Source organism: Schistocerca cancellata, chromosome 6, assembly GCF_023864275.1.
Source record: "Schistocerca cancellata isolate TAMUIC-IGC-003103 chromosome 6, iqSchCanc2.1, whole genome shotgun sequence".
Taxonomy (NCBI): Eukaryota; Metazoa; Arthropoda; class Insecta; order Orthoptera; family Acrididae; genus Schistocerca; species Schistocerca cancellata.
The window spans coordinates 673479640-673501424 of NC_064631.1; the positions used below are offsets into that span (position 1 = coordinate 673479640).

The window sequence follows — 21785 nt, forward strand, 5'->3', positions numbered from 1 at the left end:
CCTCAAAGTGTTTATTTCTCCTTCATGGATTTTAATTCCTACTCCGAATTTTTCTTTTGTTTCCTTTACTGCTTGCTCAATGTACAGGTTGAATAACATCGGGGATCGGCTACAACCTTGTCTCACTCCCTTCTCAACCGTTGCTTTCCTTTCGTGCCCCTCTTATGACTGCCATCTGGCTTCTGTACAAATTGTAAACAGCCTTACTCTAATTAGAGCTTAGAATTTTAGCGCTTAGAATTTAATATAGTAACTTTACACGCTTATCCAAGCGTAGCAATCGAACACTATCACCGACCCCAAGTAATTGAAAAATGGGTTATTCGTCCCCCATATTTTTAGCCTGCTTCTAGCTGAGGTATTTTGTGTGTCCTGCGTGCATGGGTTTTGACCATCCGTCGAATTTGCTGCCCCACATATATAGTTTCAGCCTACCCTCGTTCTATAGTTCCATAAAATCGTCCTCGAGCTAGGACATTATACATACACACGCATTAGCTTCCTGCGCCTTTGACCCAGTCATCGCATCAGTTTCGTAACACATTTTATGCCAATCACATGGAAGAAGACGATTTCTCAATTTGCGCATGCGCGTTCCTTTCTGACATTCTCACAGCCTAGCTGCAGGCGCCACCTCAATTCACCTGAGAACCCGCGGCCCACCGAACGTTGGCTGGGGTGAGGAAGCACGCTTCAGTCGTTTGAGCCAAGTACAGCTATTGACATGGCACACACGTACCGTTTATTTTACATTTTATGTGAGTCTTTTGCCCTTTTGGGTGTTCTGTATTAATGTTGGACCCTGTCTCTTTAGGCAGTTTGTAGTTTTAGTGTGTTCCGAAGAAGGCGTGGTTATCCGCGCCGAAACCTAGGTCAACATCAGGTTTCTATTTGCAAACGAGGCGGATTCTTTATAATCATTAAATTATTCACGATTTCTGACGCGCTGCAATGGTGAAAGTTCTCAAGATATTATAAATGCCAATATAAGTGATACCAAACCAAATAGTGGACGAAAACGCACTTGAGGAGCTTCAAAGCAATTTGAAGAACAGGCTTAGCCTTGTGCATAAAGAGAAACTCAATACAGACGTGAGATGATGAGCTCGAAGATGTAAGTTTCACAGTCCGAATACCAGTATGGAATGAACTAATGAAACAGGATATAAACACTCCTCGGGAAAGACTTGTAGCATTAATCCCAAAAAGAACAAGTAATAACACCATCGTGAATTTAAGAAAGATTATGTTGTTAAATAAGGCCTACAAAATTTTTGCTCGTATTCCGGCAACAAGGCTGAAAACCGTGATGAATACCGTCATTGGATCATGTCAGACTAGTGTCGGTGAAGACAGCTCCATATATCAGACACTAGTTCTACTCCATAACTCATATTTTCAAAAAGCTTTCAATAGGGTGAATTACCTTTCCTTTTTCAAAACTATGGATACACTGAGTTTTCCCCAGCAATTCGCCAGCATAATACAGGATTTACACTCCTGGAAATGGAAAAAAGAACACATTGACACCGGTGTGTCAGACCCACCATACTTGCTCCGGACACTGCGAGAGGGCTGTACAAGCAATGATCACACGCACGGCACAGCGAACACACCAGGAACCGCGGTGTTGGCCGTCGAATGGCGCTAGCTGCGCAGCATTTGTGCACTGCCGCCGTCAGTGTCAGCCAGTTTGCCGTGGCATACGGAGCTCCATCGCAGTCTTTAACACTGGTAGCATGCCGCGACAGCGTGGACGTGAACCGTATGTGCAGTTGACGGACTTTGAGCGAGGGCGTATAGTGGGCATGCCGGAGGCCGGGTGGACGTACCGCCGAATTGCTCAACACGTGGGGCGTGAGGTCTCCACAGCACATCGATGTTGTCGCCAGTGGTCGGCGGAAGGTGCACGTGCCCGTCGACCTGGGACCGGACCGCAGCGACGCACGGATGCACGCCAAGACCGTAGGATCCTACGCAGTGCCGTAGGGGACCGCACCGCCACTTCCCAGCAAATTAGGGACACTGTTGCTCCTGGGGTATCGGCGAGGACCATTCGCAACCGTCTCCATGAAGCTGGGCTACGGTCCCGCACACCGTTAGGCCGTCTTCCGCTCACGCCCCAACATCGTGCAGCCCGCCTCCAGTGGTGTCGCGACAGGCGTGAATGGAGGGACGAATGGAGACGTGTCGTCTTCAGCGATGAGAGTCGCTTCTGCCTTGGTGCCAATGATGGCAGTATGCGTGTTTGGCGCCGTGCAGGTGAGCGCCACAATCAGGACTGCATACGACCGAGGCACACAGGGCCAACACCCGGCATCATGGTGTGGGGAGCGATCTCCTACACTGGCCGTACACCACTGGTGATCGTCGAGGGGACACTGAATACTGCACGGTACATCCAAACTGTCATCGAACCCATCGTTCTACCATTCCAAGACCGGCAAGGGAACTTGCTGTTCCAACAGGACAATGCACGTCCGCATGTATCCCGTGCCACCCAACGTGCTCTAGAAGGTGTAAGTCAACTACCCTGGCCAGCAAGGTCTCCGGATCTGTCCCCCATTGAGCATGTTTGGGACTGGATGAAGCGTCGTCTCACGCGGTCTGCACGTCCAGCACGAACGCTGGTCCAACTGAGGCGCCAGGTGGAAATGGCATGGCAAGCCGTTCCACAGGACTACATCCAGCATCTCTACGATCGTCTCCATGGGAGAATAGCAGCCTGCATTGCTGCGAAAGGTGGATATACACTGTACTAGTGCCGACATTGTGCATGCTCTGTTGCCTGTGTCTATGTGCCTGTGGTTCTGTCAGTTTGATCATGTGATATATCTGACCCCAGGAATGTGTCAATAAAGTTTCCCCTTCCTGGGACAATGAATTCACGGTGTTCTTATTTCAATTTCCAGGAGTGTATTACGGAACATTGCGTCAGGGGTCATAATAAACGGTCAGCCGGCAGCGCATTTTCAGTAAACAGCTCCGTAAGGCAGGGCTGCCTTGCAGGGATGATAGTTTCGCAGTCGCGACACAACCACTCTTGCTACCCACACAGAAGATTTAAATAGACCGAAGACAGCGTGTAGAACCAAGGCCGACGCCTTCGGCCTCCTGGGCAGGGATGTAAATGAAGTAAAAGTGGCTCTTCAGATAATAAACAAATACGAAAGAGTATCCATTGCACAATTAAACTGGATGAAAACAAGAATAATGAACATTTATAAAGAACATGTAGGTTACACCATGATTAGTTGAAAGAGATTGTAAATGTTAAATGTCTAGGTGTCGATTTCAGTACAAATGGTTCAAATGGCTCTGAGCACTACGCGACTTAACTTCGGAGGTCATCAGTCGCCTAGAACTTAGAACTACTTGAACCTAATTAACCTAAGGGCATCACACACATCCATGCCCGAGACAGGATTCGAACCTGCGACCGTAGCGGTCGGTCGGTTCCATACGGCAGCGCCTAGAACCGCACGGCCACTCCGGCCGGCGATTTCAGTACAACTGAATACGTCATCACCGACAGTTATAAGATTTACCCATTAACATTCGCCGCGCATGTCCATAGTTACACAGTGCAAGGAAATTAGATGAGCTTCAAAAAGTAGAATTTGCAAATACGTCATTGCGAAGATAAAGTATGTGGCGCAAGTTCTGCCGATACAACTCAGTGAAAAATATTCTGTCGCTTTGCATTCGTTGGCACATCTTTAAAGCAATGTTTGACACGTTCACTCTCCCGACAAGAAATGTAGGACTAAATCTCACTGATGTGCTCAAAAATCCACAAGCCTCTACGTCTGAAAAACTTACAAGCTGTGGAGGAGGTCGCCGAACAGCCTGACAGCTCGACTCCTGGATGAAATTACCACTGGTAGAGCGCTAGACCCCGGTCCTGGAGAACCTTGGTTCAGTTCCAGGCAGGGGTGAGGGCGTTTTCTCGTTCCAGTCCCTCCAGGATGGCTCCAAGTCCACCCCGCCTCTATAGATTGAGTACCGGGATATTTTCCACAGAGAATAAAAGGCGGCTGGGATGATGGGCCCGCCACCCCTCCCCTGCTAGTGTCACAGCACTGAAAGGCTGTACTCCGCCTACAGCCAGGCCAATAGTTCGACCACGGGCTTTCGCAACAGTCGTTATACGACTGCGAGTTCCATTCTCCGTCAGATCCTGCTGAGCGGTTTATGAATCAAATGTTACTCCCATCAAATTAAAACCCATCTCATAAGAAAAAAAATAACATAATCTAGCGACAGTGAGGTAGTCATGAACAATTTTCGGCACTCTTGCACAAACTAGCGACCAATAAGATCCTGTTGGGACATAAGCCAATAGGTTTCATTCAAGTAGGTGTGGTGCGCAGGTGATCAGTACTCAGCATAATTTGGGTCACAGTGCTCAAAAAACCTCTCAAGGCAGGAAAAGCACGGAAAGTGACAAGCCAGTAAAATTCTTCGCGGGTGAGCTGATGTTGATCAGAGCTTGAAATCATTCATTAAAGGTCGACATCAAATATAGGAATTTCATCTCAACTGCCAGTGACCACTTTCCTCAAAAAAAACAAAAAAAAAAATACACATCACCTGAGTTCCATTTCAGACTCCCTTTATGTAGTTAAGTAATAAGCATAAATTTCATTTATAAATAACGTAGCAGTAGTTCAAATAGATGGTTCAAATGGCTATGAGCACTATGGGACTTCACATCTGAGGTCATCAGTCCCCTAGAACTTAGAACTATTTAAACCTAACTAACCTAAGGACATCACACACAACCATGCCCGAGGCAGGATTCGAACCTGCGACCGTAGCGGTCGCGCGGTTCAAGACTGAAGCGCCTAGAACCGCTCGGCCACACCGTCCGGCAGCAGTAGTTTATAAGGCAGTGAGCGGGTACTGAAAATCTAATTCGTAACAAGGCATCTGGAGTGGACGACATACCCTCAAAATTATTGAGATTCTTAGGAGAAGATAACATGACCAAAAAGTTCCATTTCGTATGCAAACTACATGAGACAGGGGAAATATCCTCAGGCTTCAACAAGAATGCAATAATCTACAACTCGTTCAGAAATCAGACTGTAGTTATAAGTGGCAGAGAGCAAGGAAAGAAAGGGGAGGAGGTCGAGCAAGTGCCCCAATTGCACATCCCTCCCCTCCCTCATTGCTGACGCTTATTACAACACACCAAAAAAAATCGGAGAACCAGAGATTTCAAAACGACAGGAGCCGGTGCGTGCGCCGAAATCGCCACTTGACTGACGGTAAGATGCAAAAACTGGCGCCACGCACTGCCGCCTTCGACATCGACATCGGTTCGACACACCGCGAGACGAAGATAGCGACAGCAAACCGGTTCGACTGCTTGCATAGGCCGTCCTTGGGACAAGCGGGTCAGCGGACGAAGATACCAGCCAGATAAAAGACAGACAACGTGCTTCTACATTCGTCGAAACTCTGCGTACCTAGTAAACAATGCTGCACCTTGCATCAGGACGAAGTGTCATCCTACCTGGTAGGTGTTTACAAACTTCCAGACATATCTCTTGTGAAGCCGTACATGAGATTTGTGACTCTTTAACTGCACCGGTTTTTGTGGCTGATTCCGTCGGTCTCACTGATGCGATGCCTGGCAGGAAACTTGTCAGAATGCTGCTCCTAAAAATCTTACGACCAGTTTCTCGGCGCCCTCAGGTTCGTTTCGTATTACTGACCGCAAACGAATGATAGGAGCGGCGTCCAGTAAGTACACTACTGGCCATTACAATTGCTACACCACGAAGACGACGTGCTACAGACGCGAAATTTAACCGAAAGGAAGAAGATGCTGTGATATGCAAATGATTAGCTTTTCAGAGCAGTCACACAAGGTTGGCGCCGGTGGCGACACCTACAACGCGCTGACATGAGGAAAGTTTCCAACCGATTCCTCATACACAAACAGCAGTTGACCGGCGTTGCCGGATGAAACGTTGTTGTAATGCCTCGTATAAGGAGGAGAAATACGTACCGTCACGTGTCCGACTTTGATAAAGGTCGGATTATAGCCTATCGCGATTGCTGTTAATCGAATCGCGACACTGCTGCCCGCGTTGGTCAAGATCCACTGACTGTTAGCAGGATATGGAATCGGTGGGTTCAGGAGGGTAATACGGAACGCCGTGCTGGATCCCAACGGCCTCGTATCACTAGCAGTCGAGATGACAGGCATCTTATCCGCATGGCTGTAACGGATCGTGCAGCCACGTCTCGATCCCTGAGTCAACACATGGGGCTGTTCGCAAGACAACAACTATCTGCACGAACAGTTCGACGACATTTGCAGCAGCATGGACTATCAGCTCGGAGACCATGGCTGAGGTTACCCTTGACGCTGCATCACAGATAGGAGCGCCTGCGATGGTGTACTCAACGATGAACCTGGGTGTACGAATGGCAAAACGTCATTTATTCGGATGAATCCAGGTTCTGTTTACAGCATCATGATGGTCGCATCCGTGTTTGGCGACATCCCGGTGACCGCACATTGGAAGCGTGTATTCGTCATCGCCGTACTGGTGTATCACCGAGCGTGATGGTATGGGGTGCCATTGGTTACACGTCTTGGTCATCTCTTGTTCGCATTGACGGCACTTTGAACAGTGAACGTTACATTTCAGATGTGTTACGACCCGTGGCTCTACCCTTCTTTCGATCCCTGCGAAACCCCACATTTCAGCAGGATAATGCAAGACCGCATGTTGCAGGTCCTGTATGGGCCTTTCTGGATACAGAAAATGTTCGACTGCTGCCCTGGCCAGCACATTCTCCAGATCTCTCACCAATTGAAAACGTGTGGCCAATGGTGGCCGAGCAACTAGCTCGTCACAATACGCCAGTCACTACTCTTGAAGAACTGTGGTATCGTGATGAAGCTGCATGGGCAGCTGTACCTGTACACGCCATCCAAGCTCTGTTTGACTCAATGCCAAAGCGTACCAAGGCTGTTATTACGGCCAGAGGTGGTTATTCTGGGTACTGATTTCTCTGGATCTATGAACCCAAATTGCGTGAAAATGTAATCACGTGTCAGTTATAGTATAATATATTTGTCCAATGAATACTTGTTTATCATCTGCGTTTCTTCTTGGTGTAGCAATTTTAATGGCCGGTAGTGTATTAAAACACTTTTCTTCTCAGCCGGTTTCGGTTTAAAAATGCGGAATTTGTTGTGTTCAGCCCCTCAAGTTTCATGAAGTTCTGCTAGGTGGGAGCGCTATACTTAACCTTCAAAGTGGTGTCTGTAAGGAGTCCTGGCAGTGAACAAAAGCACGGTGAGTCGTTGGACGAAGCGTCTACCACCACCGCGACAAGGTCACGCAGTGCATCCTTCACTGGACTCTTCTTCCCCATCCTCATCCACTCTACAATAGCTCGGATCTCGCACCTTCCGACTTCCACCTGTTTAGCCCAATGAAGGATGCACTCCGCGGGAAGCAGTACGTGGAAATGGGGAGGTTACTGATACAGCAAGGCGTTGGCTCCGACGTCGTCCAGTAGAGTGGTTCCATGCCGGCAAACAGGTACTCCCAGTAAGGTGGCGTAAGGCCGTCGTCTTGAATCTGGCGAGCATTCTCAATCAAAAACAATCAGTATTTTTGTAGCTATTACGTTTTCTGGAAATGCAACACCATAAACTTGCTAACGTGAGTGAAATGGATTGTGAGTGACTGTGTTAAGACTAGTACCGGCTTGGCATTGATACTTGTTCACCTAAGTTTCAGAATATATTAATTGAGGACAAAATTTTTAACCTTTTATTTCGTGTGAAACTTTTCTCCCGAAACGTAGATTAGTGACTTTCATTGCAGCCTGGTTCACGTCCAAGTACAGTAGGTTTCGCTCGGCTTCCCTACTGATGATCTGCTGAGACAATGTTCACAGGTAGGTGCAGGTACGTCGTAAAGGGACAGAAAGAACCGCGCCGCCGCAGTCTCTTCCCCTTTGAGACCTGACACTACACGTCGTTGTAATATCCACGAACCAGGAACCAGTGGTAATCATGGGCGCACCACTGTCTCCGCACTCTCTCTACTGGCCTGCAACAATGGTCGCCGTGTTGCCAGTTCGTGCTACTCCTAACATCATCGCACTGTTCGTGTGGAAACAGAAATTCCTAGAAACAAGCCAAGATCCTAACTCAGGATACGTACTCGGTTGGGCGAACTACACAGTCCAGTCACATCAATGTGACCAACTGTCAAACGCCCGAATAACAGCCTTTTGCAGCGGAGACGGGCAGGAAGAAAGTCAGTAAGGTACCGACTGAGTGTGGAACCCTGCCGATTCCAGTGCTGTGTCCATCTGCACTATGTTTCTGTGTTGAGGATCCATGGGACAACCAGCTGATCAAGGATGTCCCACAGAGTCTCGATTGGCTTTAAATCCTGGGACTTTGATGGTCAGGAGAGTACAATGAACTCATCCTAATCCTCTTCGAATCACGCTCTTACACTGCGAGTTGTGTGGCACGTTGCATTGTCCTGCTGGAAGACGCCATTGTGCCAATCTGCATGTTTGGGCAGACATTGTCCCTTAAGAATAGGTACATACCTTTGATGATCCAGTGTGCCTTCCAGAATGACGGGATCTCCCAGGGTGTGCCACGGAAACATTCCCCAGGCCATAATGCTCCACCGGCCACTGTGGCCGAGCGGTACTAGGTGCTTCAGTCCGAAACCACACGGCTGCTGTGGTCGCAGGTTCGAATCCTGCCTCGGGCATGGATGTGTGTGATGTCCTTAGGTAAGTTAGGTTTCCACAGTTCTAAGTCTAGGGGATTGATGAGCTCAGATGTTAAGTCCCATAGTGCTCAGAGCCATTTGAACCATTTATTTGAACTACAGCTACGTTATTCATAAACGAAATATATGCTTATTACTTAAATACATAAAGGGAGACTGAAATGGAACTCAGGTGATGTGTATTTTTGTTTTGTCTCTTTTTTTTATTTTATTTATTTATTTATTTATTTTTTTTTTTTTTTTTTGAGGAAAATGATCACTGCCAGTTGAGATGAAATTCCTATATTTGATGTCGACCTTAAATAAGTGATTTCAAGCTCTGATCAACATCATCTCACCCACGAAGAATTTTACTGGATTATCACTTTCCTTGCTTTTCCTGCCTTGAGAGGTTTTTTGAGCACTGTGACCCAAATTATGCTGAGTACTGATCACCTGCGCACCACACCTACTTGTATGAAACCTATTGGCTTATGTCCCAACAGGATCTCATTGGTCGCCAGTTTGTGCAAGAGTGCAGAAAATTGTTCATGACTACCTGACTGTCACCAGGTTATGATTTTTTTCTTATGAGATGGGTTTTAATTTGATGGGAGTAACATTTGATTCATAAACCGCTCAGCAGGATCTGACGAAGAATGGAACTTGCAGTCGTATAAAGTCTGTTGAGCAAGCCCGTGGTCGAACTATTGGCCTGGTTGTAGGCACAGTACATCCTTTCAGTGCTGTGACACTAGCAGGGGAGGGGTGGCGGGCCCATCGTCCCAGCCGCCTTTTATTATCTGCGGAAAATAAGCGGTACTTAATCTACAGAGGCGGCGTGGACTTGGGGCCGTCCTGGAGGGACTGGAAAGAGAAAACATCCTCACCCCTGCCTGGAGTCTAGTGCTCTACCAGTAATCATTTCTTCCAGGAGTCGAACTGTCAGGCTGTTCGGCGACCTCCTCCACAGTTTGTAAGTTTTTCAGGCGCAGAGGCTTGTGGATTTTTGTGCACATCAGTGAGATTCTGTTCCATGATAGAAGAACACCATATTGCAACCGAAACCACATACGAGGCAATTTCAACATAAATCGGCTTCCGAATGCCTCACTTGGCACCTACAGTGTTGACTGTACAGCTGCTAGCCACTGACTGCGTAATGTGCTCTCTCTGTTGCCGCCCGGATTGACCACCAAAGGCCGGCCGGAGTGGCCGAGCTGTTGTAGGCGCTACAGTCTGGACCGCGCGACCGCTACGGTCGCAGGTTCGAATCCTGCCTCGGGCATGGATGTGTGTGATGTCCTTAGGTAAGTTAGGTTTACACTGTTCTAAGTCTAGGGGACTGATGACCTCAGATGTTAAGTCCCATAGTGCTTAGAGCCATTTGAACCATAATGCTCCCTCCTCCGGTGTGCGCAGCTCGTGATGTAGTGGCTAGCGTTGCTGTCTTTGAACCACGGTGTCCCAGGTTCGATTCCCGGCCGGGTTGATTCTCTGCCCGTGAACTGGGTGTTTGTGCTGTCCGCATCATTTCGTTATCATTGGACTGTGTAAAAATTGGGACTTTGTACGGGCGCTGATGACCGCGCTGTTGAGCCCCCCACAAACCACACATCATCATCATCCCTCCTCCGGCCTGGAGCCTCCGACGGTTGTAGCAGGGCGTTTGCTTTCAGACATTTCACACCATACACACCAAAGGCCATCTGTCCGATGGAGCACAAAATTTGGTTCATCTGAAAAGGCCAGCTGTCCCCAGTCCACTTGCGGTTCTGTCGTGCAAATTCCAGCCTTCGTTGACGATGAATAGCAGTCAGCCTGAGTGCATGAACCGCGCGGCTGCAGTCCGGCCTATAAAAGATGTTCAAATGTGTGTGAAATCTTATGGGACTTAACTGCTAAGGTCCTCAGTCCCTAAGCTTACACACTACTTAACCTAAATTATCCTAAGGACAAACACTCACACCCATACCCGAGGGAGGACTCGAACCTCCGCCGAGACCAGCCGCACAGTCCATGACTGTAGCGCCTTAAACCGCTCAGCTAATCCCGCGCGGCTCGGGCCTATAGGCAGCTACATTCGCTAAACGGTCAGCGAGGAGACACTATTGGTAGCCCCTTGGTTCATGTGGTTGCCCATTTACTCAACGGTTGCACGTCTATCCTCCCGTACACATCTCCGCAACCGTCGTTCATCCTCGTCATCTAGGACCCCTAGTTCACCACAGTTGCCTCTGCGCCAGTTTACGATTGCGTCATTTTGCATTGGTATGCTTTAACCACGGCGGAATGCGAAAAGTTTACAAACTTAGCGTTTCGAAAACGCCCATGATCATGTCTGTGGTATCGATAGTTACGATGCCACAACGTAGGTGCGCTCTGCTAGGTTGGCAATACGACCAGGCCCCCACAACCGCACGAGTGGTCGATTGTGAAGAGCGGACAAATTGAATATCTGGGCGGCGGCCATTAGAGTGGTAAAGTGGCGCGCGGAGTTCGAATGTTTATACATCACTTTTGGTTATAAAATGCCTGCCCTTGAGTTAGGTCACAAACATAATGCCTCATTTAAATACGTTACTACAACACACTGTTTAATTTATGAACAAACAGCAACTAGTAACTGTTTATGAATTTATCTTACGTACTACATGGAATCTACCGTAGCAAAAAGTTATGTACTGGACCCCTAGCATTTTTCGTAGTTCATTTACGATAGATGTAAGCAAAATGCATCAAAATACTCGAAGATTTGCCCACTATATTAATAGATATTTTCTGACTCTACCTTCCTTTAGATTTTATGACGAGAAGTTCGTTATATATGGCGTAGTGCTTTGGCAACTCACGACTAAATTATCAAGTTTCAACCTAACCTAGACCATGAAAACACTACCGATCAGCCAACTTTCTTCAAAATGATCAGAACATATAAAATGGTTTCTTCTGTCGGTCGGAAATGTTGCCTACTGACAGCGTGTAACCATTTTTGTAACAGCTGTGGTTTTGAGAAAGGAAACCTGCAAATAGATGCACAGACATTATGCTAATATCGTGTTACAAAAATATTTATTAAGCAAGTGCACTGACATACAAAACAACTTAAAATATCCACATACCTGTGAAACGTAATATTCGTTCCTTTCTCGAATATATTTGTGCAATTAATCGCTGCACAACTCTTCACCATTGTACTTCTTTTGATTGGAACATACAGACAGTAGAATTACGAGTAACAAATACTGTATGTACGCCCCAACAAATATACAACGTTGAATCAGGGTCTTCATAAACAACAATACTACACAACACATCAGATTACAACCACTATGATGGCGTCCAGCCGAAGGTTCAAATTATCCCGCGACTGCAGCGCCATCAGTGAGTCTAGTTATTTTTTACAAGGTCTTTGACTACGGCGGACACCGACGACAGCGCACTCTAGCCGGAGCGGGAGAGATCTACGAGCTCTGCTCCAGGTTCTCCCCATTTTGATCAAGAGCGGACGGCCGGGACACTTCGCTTCAGCTTCGCTTTACTTATGATGGGTCTAAGTCTTCGCTCATCTGTGCAAAGTTATGTGACCATTTATTAACTTGTTTTTTGCCTATAGTAAACATCTACAATTTGAAATGCAGTACCGACGAGTTTTACCTTCTCCTGCTCCTACTCACTTCCTACATTCGGCCAACCTTTCAGTTTTTAGGAGCAGACCCACCCACCGCCTTTCAGGCGGGATACAAAAATGTCCTTTTGGACCTCAGATAAATCGCTTCGTTTCCACATTACTACAACGACTGCCCTGTTTTCTGCGTCTTCCCCCCTCCCCATCCCTCCCTCCCATCGACACGCCTTATATGCTCCACTGTTATGCTGCCATCTGCCGTGTGTGAGTGCTTATGGCACGGAGACGTAGAACATAGGCAGTGGTCACATTAATGTGACTGGACCTTATGTTTAAAAAATAAATTACATCTGTGGTAGTCGTAATTTTCTGTTCGGCTGAAATGTTCTGCAGCCACTGATACTTCTTCCACACAATTACGCAGTAAAACTGTAGCTGTTAAAGTAGTTACCGTAGTACACATCGTATCAGCTGTCACTACTTCCAAGGAAAAGAGACAGAACTGTAGATTCTGTCAGACTCTTTGTGATATTCGTCTCCTATCTTTCCACTACTTATTATCCACACTATACGGCTATAGCAACGCTTAATCGACTTCCATCTACATCTACATTTATACTCCGCAAGCCACCCAACGGTGTGTGGCGGAGGGCACTTTACGTGCCACTGTCATTACCTCCCTTTTCTGTTCCAGTCGCGTATGGTTCGCGGGAAGAACGAACGTCTGAAAGCCTCCGTGCGCGCTCGAATCTCTCTAATTATACATTCGTGATCTCCTCGGGAGGTATAAGAGGGGGGATGCAATATATTCGATACCTCATCCAGAAACGCACCCTCTCGAAACCTGGCGAGCAAGCTACACCGCGATGCAGAGCGCCTCTCTTGCACAGTCTGCCACTTGAGTTTGCTAAACATCTCCGTAACGCTATCACGGTTACCAAATAACCCTGTGACGAAACGCGCCGCTCTTCTTTGGATCTTCTCTATCTCCTCCGTCAACCCGATCTGGTACGGATCCCACACTGATGAGCAATACTCAAGTATAGGTCCAACGAGTGTTTTGTAAGCCACCTCCTTTGTTGATGGACTACATTTTCTAAGGACTCTCCCAATGAATCTCAACCTGGTACCCACCTTACCAACAATTAATTTTATGTGATCATTCCACTTCAAATCGTTCCGCACGCATACTCCCAGATATTTTACAGAAGTAACTGCTACCAGTATTTGTTACACTATCATGTAATCATACAATAAAGGATCCTTCTTTCTATGTATTCGCAATACATTACATTTGTCTATGTTAAGGGTCAGTTGCCACTCCCTGCACCAAGTGCCTATCCGCTGCAGATCTTCCTGCATTTCGCTACAATTTTCTAATGCTGCAACTTCTCTGTATACTACAGCATCATCCGCGAAAAGCCGCATGGAACTTCCGACACTATCTACTAGATCATTTATATATATTGTGAAAAGTAATGGTCCCATAACACTCCCCTGTGGCACACCAGAGGTTACTTTAACGTCTGTAGACGTCTCTCCATTGATAACAACATGATGTGTTCTGTTTGCTAAAAATTCTTCAATCCAGCCACACAGCTGGTCTGATATTCCGTAGGCTCTTACTTTGTTTATCAGGCGACAGCGCGGAACTGTATCGAACGCCTTCCGGAAGTCAAGGAAAATGGCATCTACCTGGGAGCCTGTATCTAATATTTTCTGGGTCTCATGAACAAATAAAGCGATTTGGGTCTCACACGATCGCTGTTTCCGGAATCCATGTTGATTCCTACAGAGTAGATTTTGGGTTTCCAAAAACGACATGATACTCGAGCAAAAAACATGTTCTAAAATTCTACAACAGATCAACGTCAAGGATATAGGTCTATAGTTTTGCGCATCTGCTCGACGAACCGTCTTGAAGACTGGGACTACCTGTGCTCTTTTCCAATCATTTGGAACCTTCCGTTCCTCTAGAGACTTGCAGTACACGGCTGTTAGAAGGGGGGGCAAGTTCTTTCGCGTACTCTGTGTAGAATCGTATTGGTATCCCGTCAGGTCCAGTGGACTTTCCTCTGTTGAGTGATTCCAGCTGCTTTTCTATTCCTTGGACACTTATTTCGATGTCAGCCATTTTTTCGTTTGTGCGAGGATTTAGAGAAGGAACTGCAGTGCGGTCTTCCACTGTGAAACAGCTTTGGAAAAAGGTGTTTAATATTTCAGCTTTACGCGTGTCATCCTCTGTTTCAATGCCATCATCCTCCCGGAGTGTCTGGATATGCTGTTTCGAGCCACTTACTGATTTAACGTAAGACCAGAACTTCCTAGGATTTTCTGTCAAGTCGGTACATAGAATTTTACTTTCGAATTCACTGAACGCTTCACGCATAGCGCTCCTTACGCTAACTTTGACATCGTTTAGCTTCTGTTTGTCTGATAGGTTTTGGCTGCGTTTACACTTCGAGTGAAGCTCTCTTTGCTTTCTCAGTAGTTTCCTAACTTTGTTGTTGAACCATGGTGGGTTTTTTCCCGTCCCTCACAGTTTTAATCGGCACATACCTGTCTAAAACGCCTTTTACGATTGCCTTGAACTTTTTCCATAAACACTCAACATTGTCAGTGTCGGAACAGAAATTTTCGTTTTGATCTGTTAGGTAGTCTTAAATCTGCCTTCTATTGCTCTTGCTAAACAGGTAAACCTTCCTCCCTTTTTTTTATATTCCTATTAACTTCTATATTCAGAGATGCTGCAACGGCCTTATGATCACTGATTCCCTGTTCTGCACTTACAGAGTCGAAAAGTTCGGGTCTGTTTGTTATCAGTAGGTCCAAGATGTTATCTCCACGAGTCGGTTCTCTGTTTAATTGCTCGAGGTAATTTTCGGATAGTGCACTCAGTATAATGTCACTCGATGCTCTGTCCCTACCACCCGTCCTAAACATCTGCGTGTCACAGTCTATATCTGGTAAATTGGAATCCCCTTCCTCTGATATAATGCTTCATAGCAAAACGCATCTCACGCATGTCGAGTATTAGGTGCTCCTCGAGTTACAAGACAAGTCTAGCAACGTATTACCGCTTCCTAAGTACTTCTCGCGGTAACATCACAGAAATTCGAGGCCATACGGAGATTTACCAATGGAAAGGATGGGATATGACAGTGGTGCCCCCAGTATCCTCTTCTATACAGCATCAGGTTGCTTGCCAAATGTGAATGTGGATTTAGGTAGAGATGAAAATGAAGAACACCAGAGGAAACGTGTTACCAGAATGCCTTCCTCAGCTGAGGTTCTGAGATTCTGTAACTGTCTGACACTCAAATTCCTGTTTCTAATGACTAGTATGATAACATTGGAAGAAATGTTTGCTACTATGACCTATGAAACCAGGTAACATTATTCATTGACTCGTGCAGAATATGGCAGCCGCAGCACTATGGACAAGTTGACAGACGACCTCCACAATCTCCGAATGAGAATGTTGACAGCTGTTGTGTTTCACGAAGCCGAAACAGTTAAGCACCATTGTCCTTTTTCATCATTTCTCTATTAATTCGAAAAGTTTTTTTTTATTTTTGTGTTTGAGTAACTGTTTAAATCTTGTATTCAGACTGTTGTTGATGTTAAAGCTTGCCGTGCACCATATTTGGTCAATGCCTGTACAGCTTACGCAGTACGAAGAATATACGGAATCAGAATGAGATTTTCACTCTGCAGCGGAGTGTGCACTGATATGAAAATCCTGGCAGATTAAAACTGTGTGCCGGATCGAGACTCGAACTCGGGACCTTTGCCATTCACGGGCAAGTGCTCTACCAACTTGGGCCTCCCTTCTCCCCTCACAGCCCTTCCAAACGCTTACCTTGTTTTGCCTTCTTCGGCTAGCTTCTTTGCTTTTGTCATTATTATTATTATTATTATTATTATTATTATTAAGAGTCCATCCTTCTACCAACTTTTTTTCTTTTTTATTTTATGTACTTTTTATGCTTTTGATGCCAAATCCTCATTTTTCTTACTTTTTGCGAGTGCTCGGCCACTTTTATTTTATTTTATTTTTTTATTTTTTTGTCGGCTTCCTATTTTTTTCTGTAAGCTGGATGCCTAATTACCTCTGCTAACATAAACGAGAACAAATATTTCTACTTAATATTAACTAAAGGAAATGAATCTTCTTCTTGCTAATGGAAAGACAAGTATAATAAAATAAACTGAAACGTGAAGTCTCTCATCTTCATAAGGAAAACATAAAATCTTGCATCCCCTTGACAAACGTTTTTTTAGAATTTAAAACTTCTCTGCGTATGGCATAAGATGATTAAAAAAATAAAATAGATAAAATTTGATGTCTAATTTCTTCATGAGGATGTAGTCCGGTGCGTCTTGGCACGGACTAGGTTTCTTTTCTGTAGTGTCTCGTGAAAGGATCGAAGACATTCCGGTTCCAGTTATCTGTAATCGTGCAAGGCTGACACCTCTGAATTCCGTACCAATCTTAATCTGTTATTGTTCTCTGTATGATTTTATTCCATGATTCTATTTAGGAAGCATGCGTAATTTTTTTTTGTAGTCTTTTGTCCGCATGAGATGATGGTGCTGAGTCGTTAGATACACCCAGTAATCTTCTTTGCTTTTATTTTCTGCCTTCAAGATATAGTGCACTGTGTGCCCTTTTAGCCAGTTAACAGCATTTCTTTTCGTATTAGGATATGGCACTGCGTCTGGAGTCAGAAAATCTGCGGCGGTGGAAACGGTTGGAGATGTTCTGTTAACGGTCGCTAATTTCTGCTTAACTATATGCCATATGTCTCTTACTCTTTCACACACGAATCGGTGTTCTTCAGTGTCAAGAAGGTTGCATGACGCGCACAAGGGCGAATTTGTGAGATGTATAGCATGCAATTTGGAATTCCTGTTGACTGCATTACACCAAGTTGCTTCCACCTTAGAGGGCAAGTTCCGATCGTGGATATTTTTTCAAATTGCAGACCAGTCGTTGTTGGGGTATTTTCTTTCAATAACGTTTCCTTTCTTAGCTTCCATCAAATATGTGTAGATGTCCTCTACTTTCTTCAACTGCTGTTCTGAGAGTCTCGATGAGAGATAACTGTACTCAACAAGAAAAGTTTTTAGGTGACAAAGACCAGCTGGTATATGCTTCACATCTATTGGCGGCTGCATGCTTGCTGGAGCAATTTCATTCAGCAAGTGGGCCGTTAAGCTGTCGGGCATCTGCTTCCACTGCTTGCACATTCGACACACATATAACGCTCGTGACCTGCAACTGACATCAACAAGGATTAAACCTCCTTTCCTTGTTGGGAGTGTTAGTGTATTGAACTTCACTTTGAAAATGTTGCCTTGGCTTACAAAACTTCCTATCGCGGATAAAATTCTTCTGGCTGTTTCTAATGGCATCGGAAAAGCTTGGGCAACATAGTTAAGTTTGGATGTTATATACACATTTACTAGTGTGGTTTTCTGTATCTCGTCCAGTTGCCTCATACTGTCTCCTTGTACAGATGCTCGTATGCTTGCAAGTAGTATTTTATAATTGACGGCAGTAGTGTGTTGGATGTTGCTCCTAAATTCAATACCCAAACATTTCAATGTGGATACTTCCGTCAATTGCCCCCGATTTTGCATGCACATTCCTCTGCCTAGGTTCATGATGTCTGACTTCCTTTTATTTAGTTTGGCGCCAGAAGCAAGTTCATATGTGTGTACAATCTGAAGAGCTTTCGCCACTTCATCTTCATTTATAACCAGGACGCCCACATCATCTGCGTAGGCGTTGCACACTATTTTCTTGCCGTTTATACACAATCCTTGCAGGTGATGCGTGAGTGTCGCGAGGAGAGGTTCTATTGCTATTGCGAAAAGGGCCATTGACATTGGGCAACCTTGACGTACGGATCCAGTCGATTCAATCTCTATACTTAGTTGTCCGTTTATCATTACTCGTGCTACACTGTTTTTCAGAATTTGTTGAATAATCCTCACGAATCGTGGTAGGAATCCCATTACTTCCATTATTCTAAGGAGATACTTATGATCTACTCTGTCAAACGCCTTCTCGAAGTCTAATGACACTAAAGCACATTTTATTCCGCATACATTTGCGGTTGATATTATATCCCTATATTCGCATATATTCTGATAGATGTTTCTGTCTTTGCCTACACATGTTTGGTACGGACCAGTTACAGAGTTAATAACCATTTTTATTCTTCTTGCTAATACGCGGGCCATAATTTTGTAATCACTGTTGAGTAAAGTTACTGGGAGAAGGTTTTCAATTGCTTTGCTAAGTGATTTTTTAGGAATTAGAACTATGATCCCTTCAGGAAATTCTTTGGGAGCGGCAACAGTGCCAGTCATGAGTTCGTTGTATATGCATAGCAACTTGCTTTTCATTTGTGGCCAGAACACTTGGTAGAATTCCACGGGGATACAATCAGGTCCTGGAGACTTATTTTTAGGACTCTGTGCTATTGCGTCTTTCAATTCGTCCTCTTCTATTTCAGCCGTGAGATTTTCTACTTGCTCTGTACTAATTCGTCCTGATACGTTTGTAACAAGATCTCGCCGCGCCTCGTCGACGGTAGGTTTGGTGGACATCATATCTGAGACATATTTATGAACAGCGTTTCGAATTTCATTCTGCTTTGTGTGACTGGTCCCATCAGGTAACTTAACTTCTGTCAGTATTTTTCTGTTTCCTCTCTTATTCTCACGCATTAAATGGTACATAGCTGTTTCTTCCCCTTCTACAATGTTTTGTATTCTCGCTCTGACTTTAAAACCTTTTGACTATCGCCGCTTCAGTGCTAAAAGTTTTGCTTTAACTTTCTGAACCCGGCCAAAGTTCTCCATTAATCGTGTGTCCAGGGTGTACAGGTCTCTAAGGCAGCTAAAATAAAATTCAGTCGTCTTGTTAACCCAGAAACTTTTCTGTCGTGAGTAATCGATCAGAATTCTTCTTATTTTAGGCTTAGCACATTGTAACCACCAAGCTATGGCGGAATTGTATAGCGGAAATCGTTTCTCGCATTCTTGCCACACATTAGTAAGTGCTGCGCGGCATTCCTCATCTTGTAGATGTGTAATGTTGAGTTTCCATATGCCCCTCGCTCGGTAAGTCTCTTATTTTTCCAAATTTACTGTGGTGATGTACGCGGCGTGGTCAGAAAACATAGTGGGCGAGACCTCAGACTGGAGTGCATGGTTCTTAAGGTTGGAGGAGACGTAAATTCTGTCTAGCCTGCTTGCTGAGTGACTGGTAAAATATGTGAAACCGAGCTGTGCGCCATGGGTATGTTCCCAGGTATCGGTTAACTGCATTTGGTGGACTATTCTTTCCAGTTCTAAGGACTTGTTGAAATTCGGTGCCTGGTCTTTCCGGCTAAGTACAGAATTAAAGTCGCCGGCTAGGATTATATAATCTTGACGTGTACCGGAGAGATGAACGATTTCACTTTTAAAAAAATCCGCTCTAGCACGCCCGTTATTGTTGCCTCACGGTGCATAAACGTTGATGATGCGGGCATTATTAACAGTCACTGCAACCCCTCTGCTGTTTTCAAGTTTTGCTATTTGTGTGACACGGATGCCTTCTTTCGTGAGAATTGCGGTTCCCAGCTCTGCACCGATACCGGGGTTTATTATGGCGTTGTATCCACGTATCTTTTCTAATTTAATATCTGTTACTTCCTGTAACAGCTGTATATCAACGTCAGCTGCGTATAGAAAGTCTTGCAGATGTTGGAAATGCAGGGAGGAGCGTATCTTATTAATGTTCAACGTAGCGATTTTGTAGGCTTGTGCTGCGTTCATATTGTCCTACTCATTACCGAAGTCAATATTCGTCACACGAAGTGCTGTCGGAGGAAAATCCTTTTTCACATGTATTTTCCGGCAATGATGTATCCATCGTGTTCAGTTGATCTCTTGGGGCAGGAGTCTGTTCCGTTCCTCCAGTTTCATTCAATTCTTCATCTTGATTCATTTCATCCGATTCATCAGCCCAAGTTTTGTGTTGATTAGCTTTCGATGTCTCTTTTTCTGCATTTCTAGTGTCAGGTAAAACCTTGTCTGAATCGAAATTTGCTAGCAGCTTCAATCTCTCGTGTGACGAATGGTCTGTTGACATGGGGCATGGTGTATTTGATTTGGCTTGCAAGGGGTCAGGTGCCTGCATACTCAGAACCGGATTACTATGTTGTTCTTCATGCAGTTTGTTGCTAATCTGCTTTGCTTTTTCTCGCAAGGGCGATGCCAGTTGTTCAGCGCCCTTATGAGCTAGTCTCCTGTTTTTATATTTCCTCGGAGGACTGACTCTTGGGGAGGTTTCATCGTTTTCCATTGCCTCTTGGGTTTCTTGCGCTCGGTCCTGTTCGCTGGCAAGTGATGGGTTGGTTTCCTTGTGGTTTTCTGGAGACTGTTCATTCTGAAGGACTTTAACCGGTTCAGGAGTCTGTTCTATTTGAACAGAGATATTTGGTTCTTTTTCTTGACTCTTTGGCTGTGTTGTGAGCGTCGAGTCGCTAACTTCCATTATCACTTCATTGTCGCGAGCTGCATCATCCTGAGTAGCGTCAGGAGCGTCACGCGTATGGAGTTGTCCAGCGGCTGCCGCTACATAAGTTAAAGGCAACGTTGACATGGCTGGGGATCTCACTGCTTCGCCCGCAGGTAGCTGGGCCACTCGGCGTTGTATACACTGCGAGCGGACATGGCCTGTACCGCCGCAAGACGCGCAGGTTCTTGGCTGCCTATCATATATTACTATAGCCCGATAACCACAAACATTTATATACGAGGGTATGTGCTTGTATAAATCAACTCGCAGTTGCCTGATACCATTCAAGACGGGGAACTTGTGAGCTGGAGACCACTTTTCTGCAAAATTGCTAATTATTCTCCCATAAGGAGCTATCACCGAATTGATCTGCTCAGCGGTGATTTCAAATGATACGGACAGTCCTTAATCCAAAGCCAGCATGCGTAACACGAACTTCACTAATATTGCCATCGTGATGTTTGAACTTAAATGTTCCGCCACTAGATTCAACAATTTTGTCACACAATTCCGTGTTTTTAAGCTTTACATACACAATGCTACTCACAATTGAAAGGTGAATCCCTATAATATCCTCAAACGATATTTTCACAACTTCTTCCAGCCATTTCTCAATTTCGAACGAATTCGGTCTCTGCCCTTTCTGGTCAAAAACAAATTTCAATGTCTCTCTTCTATTAGGCTGATCCATCTCTCCTTCTAATGTGAATCAATCAACAGTCTCAAATAACGCACCAAACTACTGCAACAGGCGCTTGACTTACCGAGCGGAGCGCAGCACACCGCAGCGCACAGCACATGCCGG

The 21785-nt window shown here is 45.3% G+C and overlaps 1 protein-coding gene across 1 annotated transcript; it reads right to left on the reverse strand.

Moving 5' to 3' along the window:
- Positions 1-20257: 20257 nt before the first annotated feature.
- On the reverse strand, positions 20258-20956 carry LOC126088467 (uncharacterized). Its single transcript, XM_049906608.1, has one exon. The coding sequence runs from the start codon at positions 20954-20956 to the stop codon at positions 20258-20260; it is 699 nt and encodes a 232-aa protein (XP_049762565.1).
- Between the last annotated feature and the right edge of the window lie 829 nt (positions 20957-21785).

What these genes read in the sequence shown, in the direction of transcription:
- LOC126088467 (XM_049906608.1), bottom strand. Translation starts at nt 20,956, where the DNA reads ATGGAAGTTAGCGACTCGACGCTCACAACACAGCCAAAGAGTCAAGAA.